The sequence below is a fragment of the Erinaceus europaeus genome, chromosome 13 (assembly GCF_950295315.1).
Source record: "Erinaceus europaeus chromosome 13, mEriEur2.1, whole genome shotgun sequence".
Lineage (NCBI taxonomy): Eukaryota > Metazoa > Chordata > Mammalia > Eulipotyphla > Erinaceidae > Erinaceus > Erinaceus europaeus.
Window position 1 is genome coordinate 66,597,709 of NC_080174.1, and position 21,519 is coordinate 66,619,227.

The following is a 21,519-nucleotide window of genomic DNA, read 5'->3' on the forward strand; positions in this document are numbered from 1 at the left end:
CATATTTATGTTTCCTTCAAAAAAAGACTTCATACCTCTGAATCTGTTAAGCCCTTCATGTTCTGCTTAGCATACCCTCTACCTTCTAGTCTTACCCAGGCAAAACTCTGGGCATTCTCTTCTGGAAGCTATCTTGGCTTCCAGAACTAGTCAATCAATTTCAGGATTTTCTTCCACACCACAAAAAATAAATAATTTAAAACAATAAAAAATAAATGGAAAAAAGCTTCATGATTTTGTTCCTGATGACTAAATCAGGAACAAAAAAATACTGGAGTAAAATATAAGTGCACACTCCAGAATAATGATGTGCAATCCAGGTTACATGTGGCATGAAAACTTACTATGAGTAAACAAGAAATGGGTGAAAAATTGTAATTTATTGAAACTCAACTCAAAAAAATATAAGATGCTGTAGTGTACAATATATTACACAAAGCACCCTCAGGTGCACATTCAAGTCAAGTAAGAACTCCATATTCCTTTCCCTAGCCCTCCCACCCTGGGATTTTAGTATTTGTTCCATATACAATCATGCACACTTAATTTGAAAAAAGGAAGCCCCGATATATTTTGATGTATTAATTAGCACCAAACAAGAGTACAGTTCCATTTCTTTCTTTTTTTTTTTTTAATAAACAAAAACCAATCAATAAGCCAACTGGAGAGCTAATGGACTCAGCCAATACTGCTGTCAAGAGATATTGTACATTCATGTAAATACACAGCCTATATTCTACCCTAAAAAATGGTATGGCTGGTTCTCAGCCTTTGTTCGAGTTGGCAATTGTCCCCATGTTGCAGTGTTGGAGCCAGTCTGTTTCTGAAACAAAATTACTATTTATGAACTTCCTACACAAAGTTCATCTGTCTTTTTTGTTGGAAACAAATCTAAAATTGGTGTGGAAAATTTAGATCTTTCAAGGACAACCACTGGCCGAAGATAATGAAGCTGTTTTAAGGCAAGCTCTCCACAGTCTGTTAAAGCTTTGTCCAATACAACCCTTAGGTTTTCCAAGGAAGGAACTGTTGTTGTCTCAGCTACTATTAAAGGTTGGATTGCAGTCAGGTTCTCATGAATTGCTGAGTCATTGGAAGAATGAGGTATGTCAGTTTCAGGGTCACTGTTATTTACCATATCACTTACTATCACACTCCCTGTTAAGTCATTACTGGGTTGTGAAGAATTATTTAATGGTAAGTGCTCTGAAGGCTCCCAATCATCAAAATCATCATCTTTCTCTTCACTTTCCTGAATAAATTTCAGGAAAGAAGATTCAAATCCCATAGGTTTATAAGCCTTCAAATCAAATGACCTGGGCTGTGGATGCTTCCTATTATTATCTTTTGGGAGAAGGGTGGGTTTTTTTACAGTGTTTTCCTGCCCTGAAATTTGCTGCCCAGTTTCTGAGTCTTTGATTCTTGGTAAAGGCAGCTGAAAACTTGTGAAGTAATTCTCACTTTCAGTTCCATCAGGATTAGGTATGGAATTTTCTATTTTACAAGGAGGTGGCTGAACTATATTACATTGTTCCAAAGCAGTGGTTTCTGAACTATGATTACATTTCAAAGTTCCTCTGTAGAGCAGAGTCTCTGCATCAAATAATGATTTTTCTGTACATCCTTTCTGTACTCCATTCCTGTCACTCGAATGGGAAGAATCCATGTTCTGGACAGGTCTGCAGTCACCTGGGGAATGGCTGTGATTTGTTTGCTCCAATTCACAGCTTCCATCCTCTTCTTTCTTTATGTAGGGCTCCACTTCAGAAGGGGGCTCCTCCTTAATCTTGGTACCATATTTAACACAAACAACAAGATTTTCCATCTGTTGCTCTAAATAGGCACTACTCATCTGATGGGTGCGTTTGTAATGCCGCACTATGCTGCTCTCCAACTTCACCACAGATAAGCATCCTTGGACCATGCAGGGGTACTGAGTGTGCTCAGAATGCTCCACACACATGTGGAGGGCTTCAGCTCTTGTTTTAAAACTAATTGGAGCCTTTTTGTCTTTGATAGAGCCACACTTTTTACCCTTAGCATTAAAGGACCTCCTGGTAGTCTGGTGTTCATGTCCCAATGTGTGAGTTGTTTCACACACTTTTTCACTTCTTAGCAGCCTTTCATTTGCTACTTTCTGGCTTCTGAACAGATCATCGTAATAGTCCTTATGTCGATAATATACATGTTGAGAGTAATTACTTCGGTGGGTGAAAATCTGGCCACAGCCATTAAGCTCACAATGAATTTCATAATCTGAATGTATTTCCCCTTCAATATTATGCTGTTCCATCAAGTGGTGCTTCAACTTGCTGAATGTATAAAAAACAGCAGGGCACTGAGGCTGGTTACAGGAAAATCTTGCTGCAGACTCAGCTTCAGAAAGCACTTTAGGCTCTTCAATGTGATCTAGGTTATGAGAGTCACTACAGTGCTTTGCAAGAGCTTTAGAACACAGGAAGCGCTTATTACATTCCTTATATTTGCAAGCAAATATCTTTTTACATTTGACAAGTTCCCGTTTGGTTCTTGCTTTGTCTTTCTCTAAACATAACTGTTCTTTGTTATATTGATGTACAGTTCTATAATGACGAATCAAACCTTTTAGATTTGTGAAAGATGAGTTGCAAGTTTTATGGATACAATGGAATGGTTTGTGGTATTTATTCAAAATATAGCACATATTGCCTTTAGCAACAGTTCTCCTGCTACCTCTCCCTTCTTTCCCTTCCAGCTCTTCTCTATGGCTGCCCATTGGTGATGAAATGTCTGAAGTTTTACTTTCTGTTTCTTCACAAGATGACTCTAAATCTGTTTCTGAACTGCATTCGTCTTTTTTAGAATGACAATGCACCTTTTCGGAGTTACTGCTGGGGTCACCTCCAAGTTCTGCTGAACAGTCATCTTTTAACCTATCTACTGAGCATGGGCCGTCATGATCACATTTTTCATTATCTAATAGTTTGTGAGTTGCTCTGTCACTACCAATTTGATGTTTATTTTTATAATGAATCCTAAGGTGTGTTTTTCTCGTAAATGACCTTTGGCAAATGTGACACTGGAATGGGGAATACCGATGTTGAAACATGGACAACTGAAGGACCTTTTCTTTTGAATAATTATGTTTTCTAACATAATGCATTAACAATGCTTCTCTAGTCACAAATTCGTATTTGCATCCTTGAAGCTCACAGAAAAAAGGTTTAGCTGCCAACTGTGCAAGGTACTGACTTGGCATGTTTTCCTCGTGATTCTGAAAATTAAGGTCTGAGAGAGAGTGAAGAGACTTAGCACCACTGGATGGGTATCCTGGCAATGACCCTGAGAAAGATCCATGTGTCATTGAGTTTTTCAAGCTTAAATGTTTCAAGCGTAACAGAAGTTCTAACATGGTATCCTCTGTACATGGCCTTTTAGAAGAGCAAATGGAAGCTCCTGAATAACCTTGATGTTCTCGTTTACATTTAGTAGGAGTATGTTGATCTAGACCTTCATCCAGGGAGTCACTGTTTGTATCTGAGTTGGGTTTATGTTCTCCATCAGACTTTTCAACAGTTTGATTATGTTCACTACCCAAAGAGGGAAAGAGATCTTTTGTCTTTATCTTTTTGGGTTTACAATGATACGGATGAACTTTCCGTAAATGCTTCTCCATCTCTCTTGCATTTTTGTATGTGGAACCACAGCCATCAAAACCGCAGGTAAACTTCGTCCCATCAAAACAAACTGCCACATTGGAACGTTTTTCTTTTAAACTGGAGGGTACAAAGACTTTCTCATGAGATAATAATATGTCTTGCATGGCTTCAGAGTGATCTAGTGGGTCAATTAACTCTCCATTAATGGAAGCTGAAGAGCTATGACTTAGTTGATCACTAGAATTACTGTCACTGTTTTCTTTCAGGTTTTCTGGAGTTACTATTTGAGAACTAGCTGGTCCAGCACAGAAAATAAAATCCTCAGATATATGTGATTTATCAAGTAGGTGGGATTGATCAACACAATCTTGTTTTTCACTTGCTGTAGGCTCCAGTTTCACTTTCTTCACATCTACATTTGAGCTTTCAACATTATGCATTGAGAGGTGTTTCTGGTATTCAATTTTGGAATAATAGAACTTTTTACAGCCAACAAAATTGCATGTGTAAGATGCATCCCTAAAGTGTTGTGCTTCATGGTGGTAAAGCTGTCCCAAGTCACTGAAAACAATATTACAGCCATTCAGTTCACATTTATAACGTAGATCATCGTGTTTCTGTTTATGGTTAAGTAGTTCATTCACTGATCCAAACCTAGCATAGCAATCTATAGACACACACATATAAGGCTGAGGTCCACAATGCACTTGTTCATGCTCCCTAAGGTGAAACGCAGACATGAAATGGCGTCGACAGTAAGTACACTTTTCTCTTCTATTTTTCATGTCCAAGTAGTGCTTGGCATTTTCGTCATTATTTTGGTGTTCAGCTTTAAGATGCACACTTAAGTATTTAAATTGCTTAAATACACGGGAACAGTCAGTGCCAGGACATGGGTATAAATCTCTGTCTTGCAGGTGACAATCTTCTAACTTACTGAATGTGACATAGTCATGAGACTCTCCTTTGGCTTGTTCATTCAATGACTGGTTTTGCTCCAGACCCGAAGAGGGGCTCTTGGGATAAAATCCCTTTTGAGAGCCTTTCAACAGTAATTTCCTTCTGGAGCGGTGGTTTCTACTTGGTGGCATTTTAACATGTTCCATTACATGAGGAACAAATATTTCTTTCCTCTTGAACTTTTTAATACAAACCGGACAGGTGTAAATTCCATCTTCCATATGCATCTTAGAATGATGAAGAATCCTGGCCTCTATACATTCTCGTTTACATAACAAACAGAAAAACTTATACTGAAGCCACCTCTGGTATCTTTCAGAAGAACCAGTGGGTTTTTTGTCTCTTTTCTCTTTATGCTGATCTGTCAAATCTTTTCTTTGATATTGCTTATCTTCTTTACCTTCTTCATAGTCACTGAGAAATGACTCTAAAACATCTGTATCATTAATAGACATTTCATAACCACTTAGATCATCATCAGAATCTGAAGCTGCTTGTCCTAGGAGTTGGTGGCAATGTCGTTTTAAAGTTTTCCAGTCCCAAAATTCAGGGTCAAAAGGCCAGTGGGCTTTTAAAGCTAGTAAGAGCTCACATCGAAGAGAATTTGGAACTGGTGCATTTTCTTCATCAAATTTCTGATCTGGTTGCAAATAGAGCTCTTCCAACATATTAAATCCATCCAAAGTGGGTTCAATTAAGAATTCAGTAAGCTGGCAGGCTCGTCTAACTTCTAAATCTTCTGGTAAAAGACAAGCAATTGTTTTACAAACTGATGCCTTCATTTCTTCATCCTCACTTGATCTGAGTTGAAGAGCTCTGACACATAGCAAAACTGACACACCAAGACCCGATTCTTGTGCCTGTAAGAAGACAGTGAAAGTTACTTTTTTATATTATGGAAATATTACATATTGTTCACTAATAAGATAAATACTTATTTTAGGCTGGGATACAATGATTATACAAAAAGACTTTCATGCAAGAGGCATCAAAAGTCCCAGGTTGAATCCTCAGCACCACCATAAGGTAGAGTTGAGCAGCGCTAGGGTAAAAATAAATAAATAAAAAATTATTTGACAGACACATATAAATGTCTCAAAATACTGAGTTCTTAAATTTTAAACTGTTTTTCCTAAAAGTTATATTTAGGCTTGCCTCTCTCTCCTTCCTTCTTCTTTCCTCTTTCTTTTTATTTATTTATTCCCTTTAGTTGCCCTTGTTTTATTGTTGTTGTTCTCAATGTCCTCACTGTTGGATAGGACAGAGAGAAATGGAGACAGGAGGGGAGATAGATAGAAAGGGGGAGAGAAAGATAGACCTGCTTCACCACTTGTAAAAGTGACGCCCCTGCAGGTGGGGAGCTGGGGGCTCAAACTGGGATCCTTGCGCTACTGCCCGACTCCCTCTTTCTTTTTATTTTAAGCAGAGATCTGCCCAGGTCTAGCTTCTGGTGGTACAGGGGATTGAATCTGGAATCTTAGGGCCTTAAGCAGTGAAGTCTTTGTGCATAACTATTCCCTACATCTTTCTTATCTTACCATGTAAAAGATTACACCAAAATTAACTCAAGATGAATCAAAGACCTGGATATTAGCTTTGAAATTATAAAATATAGGAAAGCAGACACATACACACTAAACATTGGTGAAATACTCTAGAACCTTAACATCAAGAATGTATCCAAAGACTCAACTCTATGGGCAAGTGAACCTAAAACAGTATTAAATAAATGGGACTGCATCAAATTAAAAAGCTTCTATAACTGGAAGAAAACTTTACAAAGATAAATAGGCAACCCAGCAACTTGGAGAACATATTGGCACATCACACTTCTGACAAAGTATTAATATAAAAACATCTAAAGAATTCATACAGTTCAACAACAACAACAAAAGGTTTGTTTTCTAAGAGATACATATGACCCACAGACATGAAGAAATGCTCCATTTACCATTAAAAAAATGTAAGTAAAATCCACAATGAGATACCATCTCATACTTGTGGGAATGACTCACATCAAAAATCAAGAAATGACAAATATTGTTGAGGATGTGGAGCAAAAGTAACTCTGTCTGGTACACTTGAAAATGCAAACTGGTTAAGTTCCAATGGAAAACAGGATGGAGAGTCTTCAAACAAATAAAAAGAGAAGCTTGTATGACCCAGCCATACCACTCTCATGCATATATCCAAAGGACATAAAAACACAGATTTGAAGGAACACGTGCACCCCTATGTTCATAGTGGCATTATTCACAATAGCAAATAAATAGAAGCAGCCTAAATGCTCATCAACAGATAACTGGATGAAGAAGTTATGGCATATGTACTAATGGAGTACTACCCTGCAATTAATTTCTTAAAGATGATATTGTGTCCTTCAGGGCAAAAGCAGATGGAACAAGGAGTATTAGGCTAAGCAAGGAAGGAAGTGTAAAGGCAACAGCTTACTTAGCAAGTAAGTAAGGAAGTGAAAGGCAACTAGTGGGTAGTTTACTCCTATGTGGAACATAGGGAATTGAAATATGTGGACTTAAAAAAAATAGTCAAACCATCTCTGAGACTTTGTAAGAATTATGGTGGTTACTGCTGGTGGGGGTGGGGGCACACAACTTTGGTGGTGGGAGTGGTGTGGAACAACTTCCCTATGCTTTTATAATCTTGTCAATCATTATTAAAACACTAAGAAAAATGTTTAAAAATACATTTACATTTATCAAATACTTAGGGGAACTCTTTTCCATCTAAAATTTAAAGGTATCTTCAATGATATGAATCCAGTTACAAAGAAGACTAAAACAAAAATGAACCAGTGGGACTACCTCAAATTAAAAACCTTACGGGCAGGGAGTCGGGCAGTAGCGCAGTGGGTTAAGCACACGTGGCGCAAGCACAAGGGCTGTGGTAAGGATCCCGGTTCCAGCCCCCGACTCCCCACCTGCAGAGGAGTCGCTTCACAGGCACTGAAACAGGTCTATAGGTGTCTATCTTTCTCTCCCCCCCTCTCTCCATTTCTCTCTGTCCTTCTAACAACAATGACATCAATAAGAATATTAACCACAACAATAAAAGAATATTAACTACAACAATAAAAAACAAGGGCAACAAAAGGGAAAATAAATAAATATAAAAAAATTTAAAAAAAAAAAAAAAAAACCTCCAGGGGGCCAGGCAGTAGTATAGCAGGTTAAGCACACATGGCGTGAAGCACAAGAGCCACTGTAAGGATCCTGGTTCAAGCCCCCGGATATGTGTATGTGTGTGTGTGTGTGTGTGTGTGTGTGTCCGCTTCACAATCGCTAAAGCAGGTCTGCAAGTGTCAATCTTTCTCTTCCCCTCATATCTCGATTTCTCTCTGTCCTATACAACAACAAAAATAACAATAACAAGGGCAAGAAAAATGGCTTCCAAGAGCAGTAGTGCAGACACCTAGTCTCCGTGATAATCCTGGAGGCAAAAAAAGCAACCTTCTGGAGAGCAAAAGAAACTACCAACCGTGTGGTCTGGGAGGTGGCACAGTAGATAAAACATTGGACACTCAAGCATGAGGTCCTGAGTTCGATCCCCAGCAGCAGATGTACCAGAGTGATGTCTGGTTCTTTCTCTCTCATAAAATCTTTAAAAAGAAAAAAAAAAAAAAAAAGGAAAGAAAGAAAGGAAAGAAAGAAAGAAGTCACCAACCAAACAGAGTGTTTACAGAATGGGAGAAAATCTTTACATGTCAAACATTAGACAAGAGGCTGATAACCAAAGTATATAAAGAGCTCACCAAACTCAGTAACAGAAAGACAAAAACAAATAATCTAATCCAAAAATGGGGAGAAGATGTGAACAGAATATTCACCAAAGAAGAGATACAAAAGGCCAACAAACACATGAAAAAAATGCTGCAACTCATTGTCAGAGAAATGCAAATAAAGACTGAGATACTACTTCACTCTTGTGAGAATGTCATACATCAAAAAAGGTAGCAGCAACAAATGCTGGGGGGGGGGGGTTGTGGGGACATAGGAACCCTCTTGCACTGCTGGTGGGAATGTAAATTGGTCCAACCCCTGTGGAGAGCAGTCTGGAGATCACTCAGAAGGCTAAAAGTAAACCTTCCCTATGACCTTTCAATTCTTCTCCTGGGGATATATCCTAAGGACCCCAACACACCCATCCAAAAAGATTTGTGTATACCTATGTTCATAGCAGCACAATTTTTAATAGACAAAACCTGGAAGCAACCCAGGTGACCAACAACAGATGAGTGGCTGAATACACTGTGGTCTATATATAGTGGAGTACTATTCAGCTATTAAAAATGGTGATTTCACCTTTTCCACCCCATCTTGGATGGTTTGAAGGAATCATGTTACGTGAGATAAATCAGAAACAGAAGGATGAATATGAGATAATTTCACGCATAGGCAGAAGTTGAAAAATAAGAGCAGAAGGGAAAACACAAAGCAGAACTTGGACTGCAGTTGGTATATTGCACCAAAGTAAAAGACTCTGGGGTGGAAGAGGAGGATTCAGAACATGATGGCAGAGGAGGGTCTAGTGGGGGTTGAATTGTTATGTGGAAAACTGAGAAATGTTTTGTATAAACTACTATATTTTACTGTAAACCATTAATCCTCCCAGTATAGAAAAAAAAATACATTTACATTTTCCAGACATATAGCTATTTTAACTTCCAAACAAGCATGCTTGCACAAAATACAGAACATTTATTATTAGAAAAGTAGAGTGACTGAAGTGATTACTGAGAAACATAATCTGCCCCTCCTTCAATGGTCAGTCATTTCAAATCATTAATTTTCAGCTAATTTCCAAGGAAGTTAACAGGCAGTAATAGCTAGATATTGCAAATTCCTCAATTTTCTAAACCCCATTAATTCATATTTTCCCTTATTTAAAAGAATGTGTTAGGTTTTCCCTCCAGGATAATTAGTGTTAATAAAAAAAAAAAATTACTCACTTCAGTCTGTATAACTCTAATCAGGCAAAATAAATGCTGCTGTGTTTTAGCTATGACACCAAACTGACGGCAACGCTCCAAAAAAGTGTCTAAAGAAGGATCGATTCTTCTTTGCAGTTTACTCCAAAAGAGAGTTAGTTCCCTATTAAAAGGAAAAGAAAATGTCACAGAGAAATATTTAAAACAAAGTGGGTTTCTGCTACCTACTTCCCTACCAGATTTTTTTGTGTGTGGGGTGGGGTGTGTGTGTGTGTGTGTGTGTGTGTGAAAATTTTGACAGCAAACAAATTAGGAGAAAAAAGTGTCTACGTTTCTTAGCATTACTTTCCAAATTGGCAAAATTATAAACAGTCCTTCTTGAAAATTCCCACACTTCTTTAAAATAATGTTTTTCTTTCTTTTCTTTTTTTAATGAGAGAGAACCAGAGCATCACTCTGGCACATCCAATTCTGGAAATCAAAACCAGGACCTCATGCTTGAAAGTCCAGAGTTCACACCTCTTACTTCTCTCTCTAAGATATATACACACACATATACATATCGCTGGGGCTCAGTCCCTGCACTACGAATCCACTGCTCCCGGAGACCATTTCTCCCCATTACTGTTGCCCTTGTTGTTGTAAGATATATTTTATTTTAATCAGAGAGAAAGAGACACTGAGAGATAGATACAGAGAGACCATAGCACTCCCCAGCTCTGGTTTACGGTGGTGTCAGGAATGAATCTGGGACTCTGGAGCATCAGGCATGAAATCTTTTTGCATAAGGCAATTTTTAAGGGAGTAGTGGCAAAATGGGAGTTAGAATAGTCATTAAGATTGAGTGTATTGGGGCCGGGTGGTGGCACAACTAGTTGAGTGCATGTGTTAACAGTGTGCAAGGACCCCTGGTCCCCACCTGCAGGGAGAAAACTTCATTTGTGGTGAAGCAGCTCATTTTTTAATTGCTTCGATGAAGCTTACTTTTCACAAAGTGTGAAATGGCTTAGGAGTTTCCTTTACTCATAACTACTCAAGATGCCAACTAAATGGAAATCCTAGTTAATCCCTTCCTGCTGCAGAGGAACAGCATTAATTTGAGAACCACTAACATCCACAAAAGGGTTAATGATGGCTGAGACAAAAAAAAAAAAAGGGGGGGGCAAACATTTTTACAAGTTACGGTCATAAGAATGTTTTATCAGTAGTATTAGAAGAATTGTATGACTACAGTTAACAAATTGGGGTTTATTTTCTAGGACATTTGTTTAAGGCTAAAATCTTCAATAAAAATCTCTTTCATGTCTAGTTATCTAAAACTTAATTATCGTGGCTAGGAGGTGCCACATCCAGTTAAGTGCACATAGGACTATGTGAAAGGATACGTAGAGAGGAGGGGAAGACAGAGAGGGGGAGAGAAAGATACACACATGCAGACCTGCTTCACCACCTGTGAAGTGACTCCCCTACAGGTAGGGAGCCATGGTCTCGAACTAGGACCCTTACGCCGGTCCTTGCGCTTTGAGCCACCTGTGCTTAACTCCCTGCGATACCGCCCGACTTCCTATTTTTACTTCTATCACTTAAGATTTTTTTTTAAGTATTTGTTTTTTATTTTATTTTTTAAGAGAGATGCAGAGAGAGAAAGACACAGAGAGATATGCCAGAGCACTGCATAGCTCTGGCTTTTGGTGGTGCAGCGGATTGAATCTGGGACTTCACAGCCTCAGACATGAGAGTCTCTTTGCATAACCATTATACTATCTACCCCGACCCATTTCTATCACCTTTTTTCTGAGAAAGGGGTTTCCTAACAAAATATTCATAATGTTAAAATTCTGGCTCTGTGCCAAGAATGGTCCACAAGTTACAAATAAATATAACAATGTTCCACGAGTTAGAAATAAATAAGTAAAAAGCAAATAAAAACCCTGGCCATGAAGCTCAGTTCTAATTATATTCTTCTATGCAATAATTAAGATCTCAAATTTTGTACCTTTTACTTGTGGACTCTTAAAAAGATTAAACATTAGTATTTTTAAATCTTTTTGTTGATATTTATTTATTCATTATTGGAGAGACAGAAAGAAATTCGGAGGAGAGGGGGTATAGGAGAGACATCCCACCTGCAGGGGGAAAGCTTTGTGAGTGGTGAAACAGGACTGCAGGTGTTTTTCTGTCTCTCTTCCTCTTTATCACCCCCTTCCCTCTAGATTTCTGGCTGCATTTATGAGAGAGAGAGAAAGAGAGAGAGAGGGAGAGAGAGAGGGGGAGAGAGAGAGAGAGAGAGGGAGGAGACACCTGCAGCCCTACTTTACCACTTGTGAAACTTTATCCCTGAGGGTAGGGAGCAGGGGCTTGAACCAGTGTCCTTGAACACTGTAATTTGAGTGTTTAACCAGTGGCACCACTGCCTGGCCCCTTAGTTTTAATTAAAAGTAAGTTGTTAGTCATATATCACCATTGATTTTGCCAATAGTTAAAGTTCAAACAAACTACTGTTCTACATAAACCATAAATGCTATACATGTTCTAACAAATAAGGGACATAAAATAGAATATACTTACCAAGAACAATATACACTTGCAGTTTGGAGCTGCTGAGTAAGGTAAGTGGTACAAAGAACAAATGCTGTGTTGTCCTGACCCTCAGATTCCAGATTACATATGAGGTCTAGTATTTCCTTGCAGTCAACCTTTGAAATCTACCAAAAAGAGATGACTAAGTCAAAAAGAAAATGGTGACTTTTTTGTAAATTTTGTTAATAACATGAAACTATGTATTTTCTACTTTTGATGATGAGGCAAGAATTTGATTTGAGTGAACAAGTGTCTTCTATAAGTAATGGTTAAATGCTCAGAAATACTTCGATACTAAACAGAAAAGAGGATGGGTGTTGAAAGACACTCCACTTCAGCTGCAATACAGAGAACATTTCTGTAGCTTTTAAAAATTACCTATGAGCACTACTACCATATTCACATCAGTCAGATGATGCACAATAAACCTCAAGCTAGGGGCTGGGTGGTGGCGCACCTAGTTGAGCAGACATGTTACAATGCCAAAGGACCCAGGTTTGAGGCCCCGGTCCCCACCTGCAGAGGAAAAGCTTCACAAGTGGTAAAGCAGTGCTGTAGGTGTCTCTCTGTCTCTCACCCACCCTTCCCCTCTTGATTTCTGTCTCTATTCAATAAATAAATAAAGATAATAAAATAAAAAAAAAAACTCAAGCTATTTTCACTTTACTCTCATCTTTCTGTTGCTATTTACTTTCTTTTTCAATGTTATCTACTTTACTTACAGAGAGGAAATAAAAGGCCTATCCTTATTCCAGAAGAGTTAAATAAGGCCATTTTAGAAACAGATTTAAATATAAATGGTATATTAATATATCATTTTATAATATAATGCAAAGTGAGATTTATATAACATTTTCATTTACAACATATTTATAGTGATCTTAAACAAATAAACACCAATTGAGTCTCCAAGAATTTCCTTGTACAATGTTAAGATATACATGCTCTATTTATTTTATCACTTCTCAGTCTTAATATGTTCACTCTCCCTCATCTTAAAAAAAAAAGGCAGGTGAGAGTGTGTGCCCACAGAAGTGGAGAAATAATAAAGGTGCAAAGTGGGGGGGGGGGGGGAAGAAGAGGAGTTACAAAGATTGAAAGACCAAAGTTAAATTATTCCATAGCAGGTGAAAACAGCAGGGTCCAGCAGGCCACATTAATAAAATTTCTGTCAAAACCCAAGAATTCCACAATTGATGCTGACAGTAATATAACATCCCCACACTAAGAAACGACACATAGCTTTCTTTTCCCCCATGAGGATTATTATTGGGGTATAGTGACAACATGGTGACTACCACCCCTGGCGGATATTTTCTCTTCTCCTCTTAATGGAGACAGAAACAGAGAGGGAGGGAGACACCCACCTGCAGCACTGTTCCACCGCTTGTGAACTTTCCCACTGCAGGTGGGGACATAGTAATGTGTGCCTACCCAGCCTTACAATCGGCATTTCTAAAACTTTTTGTTGTTGATATTGTTGATATTATTATTATTATTATTATTTTGCCTCCAGGGCTATTGCTGGGACTCAGAGCCTGCACTACAAATCTACTCTTCCTGGAGGCCATCTTTTTTCCATTGTTATTGCTGTTGTTGGATAAGACAGAGAGAAATGAGAGGAGAGGAAGCCAGAGAGGGGGAGAGAAAGACAGACACCTGCAGACCTGTTTCCCCACTTGTGAAGTGGCCCCCCCAACCCCAACCCACCCCCCGCAGGTAGGGAGCTGGGGGCTGGAACCTGGGATCCTTGAGCTTTGCACTATGTGGCCACATTATTAAGAAACACTGTGGAGTATGCCTTACCTGGTGAGCTAAGCACTCTATTCCTTTATTTGATTTTTTCAACATGATAACTCTAAGATTAGTAAGGCTGGAAATATTTCTACTGCATGCATAAGAATGAAAATTTCCAGGGGTCAGGTGGTAACACAGTGGGTTAAGCGCACATGGCACAAAGTGCAGGGACTGGTTAAGGATCCTGGTTCGAGACCCAGCTCCCCAACTGCAGGGGAAGCAGGTCTACAGGCGTCTATCTTTCTTTTCCCTCCTCTGTCTGCCCCTCCTCTCTCCATTTCTCTGTCCTAACCAACAACAACAGTAATAACAACAAAGACAATAACAAGGGTAACAAAATGGAGGTTGGGGAATGGTCTCCTGTACTGGTCTACTCTCTGCCAACTGCTTAAGTATCATCTCATTTTTCTCCGAATGTTATACATCATCCAGTAAATCTGACATACTGCCCTATTTTTAAAAGATTGATTTTTAATTATTATCTATGTGAGTAATTTTAACCTGAGGCAGAGGGGAGAGAAACAGAGACAAGTCCAAGCACCCCTTCTAGTGTCTGTGGTGCTAGGGATCAGACTGGGGAACCTCAGGCATTATGGTTTAATGTTCTACAAGTCAAGCTATTTCCTCTGTTGCATCATTTTTTTAAGGGGACATTACTTGACATTTAAAAACAGCAGGTCCTACAATAACATGACTTCATTATAAGGTGGAGAACCGGGGGGGGGGGGGGGGGGGGTGTTAAGTCTTCCTTTAGGGTTTGCTGTCTATATGGAATTTTACACATTCTCCCTTTCTTTGTGGGCTTTCTTAGGCATTCCAATTTCCTCCCATTAAAAAAAGGGTGTGCTGTTTTTATTTATTTAAAAAATTTTTTAAAGTATCTTTATTTATAGGATACAGCCAGAAATCAAGAGGAAAAGAGGAGATAGTGAGTGACAGAGACAGAGAGCTACCTGCAGACCTGCTTCGCCACTCACAAAGCTTTACCCTGCAGGTGGGGACCGAGGCTTCAAACCTGGGTCCTTGCACGTCATAACATGTGCGCTCAACCAGGTTCACCAGCACCCGGCCCCAGGTGCGCTGTTATATCTACATTGTTCTTATCTGACTGCTCTAACTTCTGGGGAAACAGCATAACAAGTTATGGGCACACGATTTACATTTACATGCTAGAGGCCCCAGAGGTAGCAGCTGCCACCATAGGCCATAGCTGAGCAATGCTCTTGATCCTTCTCTCTCATATTAAAGTAAATCAAGTTTAGATTGTCCCAATTTAAGTGAATGTGCCCTATAAAGAAATGGCCCTTCAGTTCCAACTTGTGTACACAAGGCAAACAAGACCTGAAGGATTAGGTATGTCTCAGGCCATTCTGTGACTGGGTCACATCCCTGCACATGCATATTACCTTCCAGAGTTCTAGGAATATATCTGAGGCTTCGGTCTTCTATAGAAATTTCATGTCCAGTTACTTATTTTAAAGAATTGTTACAGGGGCCGGGTGGTAGCACAGCGGGTTAAGCACGTATGATTCAAAGAGCAAGGACCGGCATAAGGATCCCGGTTTGAGCCCCCAGCCCCCCACCTGCAGGGGAGTCAGCTTCACAAGTGGTGAAGCAGGTCTGCAGGTGTCTATCTTTCTCTCCCCCTGTCTTCCCCTCCTCTCTCCGTTTCTCTCTGTCCTATCCAACAATAATAACCACAACAACGATAAAAACAAGGGCAACAAAAAAGGAAAAAAGCACTGCCAGGAGCAGTGGATTCGTGGTGCAGGCTGCATGTGTGAACTCTCAAGTTCAATACCTGGTAGCTTACACACTATTCATGCATAAGGACCTGGGTTTAATTTCCAGACCACCAAATGGAAGCATCTGCAACAGAAGCTTCACAGACGGTGAGGCGGTGCTACAGTTTATCTCCTTTTCTCTTTCTACCCCTCAGCCTCTATCTAGAGGAATGGAAAATAAATAAATAAATAAATACCAGCAGGAGCAAGTGAAGTTGTACAGGCATGGAATCCCGGCGATAACCCTAATAATTCTTTTTTTAATCTTTTTTTTTTTTGCCTCCAGGGTTATTGCCGGGGCTTGGTGCCTGCACTACGAATCCACTGCTCCTGGAGGCCATTTTTTCCATTTTTGTTGCCCTTGTTATTCCTGCTGCTGCTGTTCTTGTTGTTGGATAAAAAAGAGAAATTGAGAGCAGGGGAAGACAGAAAGGGGGAGAGAAAAATAAACACCTGCAGACGTGCTTCACCACTTGTGAAGTGACCACCACCACCCCTACTGGTGGGGAGCTGGGGGCTTGAACCAGGATCTTTACTCTGGTCCTTGTACTATGCACCATGTGCGCTTAGTCCTTGAATGATTCCAAGCATTCCCAGGGGACTCATTCTTTCTCCTTTTTAGTTTCAGATAAGGATATAGTGGGAAAGAGATAAGAGGGATGGATAGACACCATAGTACCCAGGGAGCTCTCATGTGGTACCAAGGGCTCATCCCCGTGAGCACTCAACTAAAACAAGCCTCCATCTTTTCTTTACTTTTTTAAAAATGAGAGGGAGAGATAGGGAAAGACATACCTGCAGACCTGCTTCACCCCTCGTGAAGCTTTCTCCCTGCAGGTGGGGACCAGGGTCTTGAACTGGGGTCCTTGTACACTGTAAATCTGTGCACTTAATCAGGTGTGCCAGTGCCTGGCCCCTTCCAGTTTTTCTTTTGCTTTCTTTTTTTTTTTTAGAATTTATTTATTCATGAGAAAGATAGGCACACAGAGAGAGAAAGAACCACACATCACACAAGGGCAACAAAAAGGGAAAATAAATAAAATTAAAAGAAAAAAAAAAAAAAGATCCACACATCACTCTGGTACATGTGCTGCCAGGATTAAACTTGAGACCTTAAGGTTGAGAATCCAGTGCTTTATCTACCTCCCAGACCACTTTTCTTTTCTTTTAAAGATTTAACTTATTAATGAGAGAGATAGAAGGAGAGAAAGAAAGAACCAGACATCACTCTGGCTCATGTGCTGCCGGGGATCAAACTTAGGACGTCATGCTTGGAAGTCTAATACTTTATCCACTGTGCCACCTCCTGGACCATCCGGATGGTCTTCATAATTTACTTTATTTTATTAAAGTTTTATTTTATTTATTTTTCTAATTTTTTATTATCTTTACTTATTGGATAGAGACAGTCATAAACTAAGAAGGTATGGGGACAGAGAGGAGAGGCACCTGCAGACCTGCTTCAAAGTTTTCCCCGTGGGTGGGGGCTGGGACCCTGAACATGAGTCCTTGTGCACTGTAACATGTGCACTCAACTACGTGTGGCACCACCGGCCCCTTCATAATTTTTTGATCAGTATCACCAGCTTGATTTGCAATGGTTCTTTCGACAAAGTAACTCAATTTTCCAGTGATAGTTTCTGACAAAAGCCCCAGAGAGAATTTTTGGCAAAGCTCTAAGTCAGACAAGTCTTAAGTATGAAGCCTTTTACAGATAGGTGCCAGATGGGTCAAACAGGAGCAATTCTCTGGGGATATATTTTGTAGCATTCCAAATCCATTCTGTCCACTTTGGCTTTCATAACTATTCCAGAAGCTGTTTTCAAGGTTATGGTACAGCTGGGGAGAAGGCAATGGGGCATATAAAAATGCCTTCATGGATTGTGGGAAAGCTTTAGTTAATTTAATTCTAAAAAAGTTAATCCCAGCTACTCTCTGCTTTCAAATGCTGACAGACTTAAACTGCTTGAGTTTCAGTTTCTTTTCTTCTGTTTTTTTTGGGTTTTTTTTTAAATAACCAAAGCACTGCTCAGCTCTGGTTTATGGTAGTGTCAGGGATTGAACCAAAGACTGATGTCTTGGGCATGTGACTTTGTCCTCTTCCAAGGATGAATTTCCAGTTTAAACCTCTCTTCTAAGTTGCACAATGTGAACAGCTGTTCCTGTTTTATATTTTGTTCATCTGTGCATATCCTCAGTGCCTAAAAGAGTCCACTAGTAATGTCCAATAACTAAAAGCCATGTATCTATTAATCCTTATAACTATAGGGAAATTGAAAAATCATCTCAAAACACAATGTCTACATTTTATGTTAAAAAGAAAAAGGTCAGGTCAAGGAGATAGCGCAATGCACTGGGACAGTGTCTTGTATACTTCAGGGTGCGAGTTCAATCCCGTAAGTCAGAACTGAGCAGGATGCACTAGTCATGTTAACAAAAGTAACATATTACTAAACACATACACACATGCACATATAGACATTTATTTATTTTTAATTTCTTTGATTGAGAGAGAAAGATAAATTGAGATGGGTGGGGGACACAGAAAGGAAAAGAGACAGAGAGACACCTGCAGCTCTACTTCACCACTCACGAAACTTTCCTCCTGGAGGTGGGGACCAGGGGTTTGAACCCCAGGTGCTTGCACACTGTAGTGTGTGTTCAACCAGGTACACTACCACCTGGCCCCGTATTTATTTGCTTTTTAAAGACAACCTTGGCTATTCTAGAGAATGAGCTCTAAGAACAAGAATAAAGGCAACTAGAAAGCTTTCACAATTATCAGTGACGAGAGGAGGGGAAGACAGGGGTGGGGGGGATCAACTACAGATCTGCTTCACCGCCTGAGGAGCAACTCCCCTGTAGGTGGGGAGCCGGGGGCTCAAACCGGGATCCTTACAGCGGTCCTTGCACTTTGTGCCACATGCGCTTAACCTGCTGCACTACCGCCCAACTCCCTCAATTTCTTTATAATGTCCTTCAGTGTATGAATTCCACTATGATCAAATGGTAAAATGAACCAAATTTTAATTTTGAATTATACAATCTATAATTATTATTCAGGGTCCATCTTAATTTTTGTTCTTATTTAACTCACACTTGGAATTTCAATGCTCTTGTTTACTTTTTCTTCTGCTCCCTTCCGGACTTAATTCCCACTGGGTCCTGTTTAAATGTATTTGCTCTGTTTATCATTTACACCTAGTGACTGTGGCAACTCCCCAAAGGGTTAGAATGGTGAGTAAATTAAGCACTGTTTGTCTTTTCTTCTCCACATCAAGAGGAGAAACAAGCCTCTGCTACAATGCCTACTAACCAGATTAGATCCTGAAGATGTAGTTCATTCCATAATTAAGAATGAAATGGAGGTGGGAAGAGAATGAAATGGACCCTGACAACATTCCCTTCCCCTTTCAAAATAACAGCATCAATTCATGTTTAAAACATTGTTATTGTTCAAGCTGTGTGTGGAAACTTAACCTTTGAAACAATTTCCTCTTTGAGTAATTGAAAAGAATGAATATAGGAAACATCCACTTGGGAGGTACTAGATCAAAGACAAGTCTATAACTCTCCTTAAAATATTTTAAGATGTAAAATTAATAGCACTGCCATCTCATTCAATTCTAAATTAAGCATTTACAACCCAGAATTCCACCATTTCAGGGGGTTCTGACTTTTGTCTTTCAAGCTCAGCCTGTCAATTAATCATAATTGTGTGCATCTAGTTAAGTCTTCCCCGGCAGAGGTTTCCCATTACACACACCGATTCTAGGGACACCCACAGGTGCCAACACACAAGTACTTTTATTCCCAGCTGTTGCTCAAGTTAATTTGACTCTTCTGAGTTAGTTTATCTGAAGCAGATGGCAGATGACTGTGGTTCCTTAGAACACATACAGGGTTTATGCTCTGTAAGTTCTATCTACTCACTAGTACTTTTCCAAAGCAAACTTTCAAGGCTCTCTTTAACTCTGCTGTAACTTGCAAATGAAATCATCACTAAGTAAGAACTACTGTGTTCCTTTTAAAATAATTCTTAAAATATTTTAATTTCATTTATTTATTATTGATACAGACAGAAATTGAGAGGAAAGGGAGAGATAGACAGGAAGAGAGACAGAGAGACATCTCTGTCTCAAAAAATAAATATATTTTTAAAAAAGTTAAAAAAATAACCATTACGAATGACATACTCTGATTATGTTTATCAAACACAAAATATTGCAGCTATTCTTAGAGGAAAGTTTATCTCCTTATCATTCTTTTTTTTAAATATTTATTTTATTTATTTATTCCCTTTTGTTGCCCTTGTTGTTTTATTGTTGTAGTTATTATTGTTGTTGTCGTTGTTGGATAGGACAGAGAGAAATGGAGAGAGGAGGGGAAGACAGAGAGGAGGAGAGAAAGACAGACACCTGCAGACCTGCTTCACCGCCTGTGAAGCGACTCCCCTGCAGGTGGGGAGCTGGGGTTCGAACCAGGATCCTTATGCCGGTCCTTGTGCTTTGCGCCACCTGCGCTTAACCCACTGCGCTACAGCCCGACTGCCTCCTTATCATTCTTAACATTAAATTGCCTCAAATTTGTAACTAGTTTCTTATAAGATCCTATTATGTGGCCAAATACAAACAAGTAGATAAGGGACCACAGAATGGTAAGTATCCACTTATTTATTTCTTGAAAGAGCTAGGGCCTCTCACACATGCAAATGCACTGCTCCTGCATCTACTTTTTCACTAGACAGAAAGTGAGAGGTATCACAGCACCAGTGCATCCCCATTACCACATGAGGGCTTGAACCCGGACTATGTGTATGGCGAGGCAGGTACTGCACAGATGACCTATCTCTCTGGGCTAATTGGGGACCCATTAAAAAAGGCAAAAGATGGGGGTGGGGGTGAGAAGAAACAGGAGATAGCTCACCTGGTAGAATGCACACTTTACCATGTGCAAGGACTCAGGCTCAACCCCTAACCACCACATAGGGGTACCTCACAAGGGGGGGGGTCTCTCCCACCCTCTACCTGGAAAATAGAAAGAGTCCACCTGGGATAGCGGAATTGTGCAGGTGCAAAGATTGGGGGGGGTGGTAAAAAGAAAAAAGACAAATGAATTATTAGGGGGCCAAACACAGACTGGCAACAGATATCTACTGAAGAGTAGAGGAAAACAGGACAGAGGATAGAGTATTGTTAAAGATGGGATGGTAGAGAAGGCCTCTCCTATATGGCAATACTAAAAGACAAACATGTAAGGGAATGGATCACTCAAATTATCTAGTGGAAGGGTATTCCAGGCAGAGAAAATAACAAGTGCAAAACTTGTTGTAGTAATATGCTTCATGTGTTAAAACACACACACACACAAGCTAAATTAGCTGGAGAAGGGCAGGGGAGATAGCATGATAATATAATGATCATGCAAAAATATTTTATGCTGCAGCTCTTAAGTTACATGTTTAATCCAGAAATTTACAGTGCTCTGGTTAAAAATTAATTAACTGGAGAGAGTTGTAAAGTATCATGAGAGATAGCTACTGATGTAGACTATAGTTGACCCAGGAGCAATAAAATCTACTTGTAGAAAGCCCTTATAATGCCAAAAGAGTGTGTGTATGTATGTGTGTGTGTGTTCAGAATATAACTAGTTTAAAGACATGTTTAGATGAGATCACTGAGTGCAGAGTCCTAGAGTGCTACAATATTCACTGAGATGAGAAAGAGCAAGGTGAAACTAGTTAAATGCACATATTACCAACAGGAAGGTCCAGGTACAAGCCCCCACTCCTCACCTGCAGGGGAAAGCTTTACAA

The 21,519-nt window shown here is 39.6% G+C and overlaps 1 protein-coding gene across 1 annotated transcript in view; it reads right to left on the reverse strand.

Moving 5' to 3' along the window:
* Window positions 1–612: 612 nt before the first annotated feature.
* RLF (RLF zinc finger) overlaps window positions 613–21,519 on the reverse strand; it is a 51,668-nt gene continuing 30,761 nt past the window's right edge. The window contains exons 6-8 of the mRNA XM_007527077.2: window positions 12,112–12,248; window positions 9,565–9,706; window positions 613–5,458 (exon numbers count right to left, since the gene is read on the reverse strand). Coding sequence (XP_007527139.1) covers window positions 842–5,458; window positions 9,565–9,706; window positions 12,112–12,248 — 4,896 coding nt within the window. The 3' untranslated portion in view covers window positions 613–841. The remainder of the gene's footprint in view (window positions 5,459–9,564; window positions 9,707–12,111; window positions 12,249–21,519) is intronic.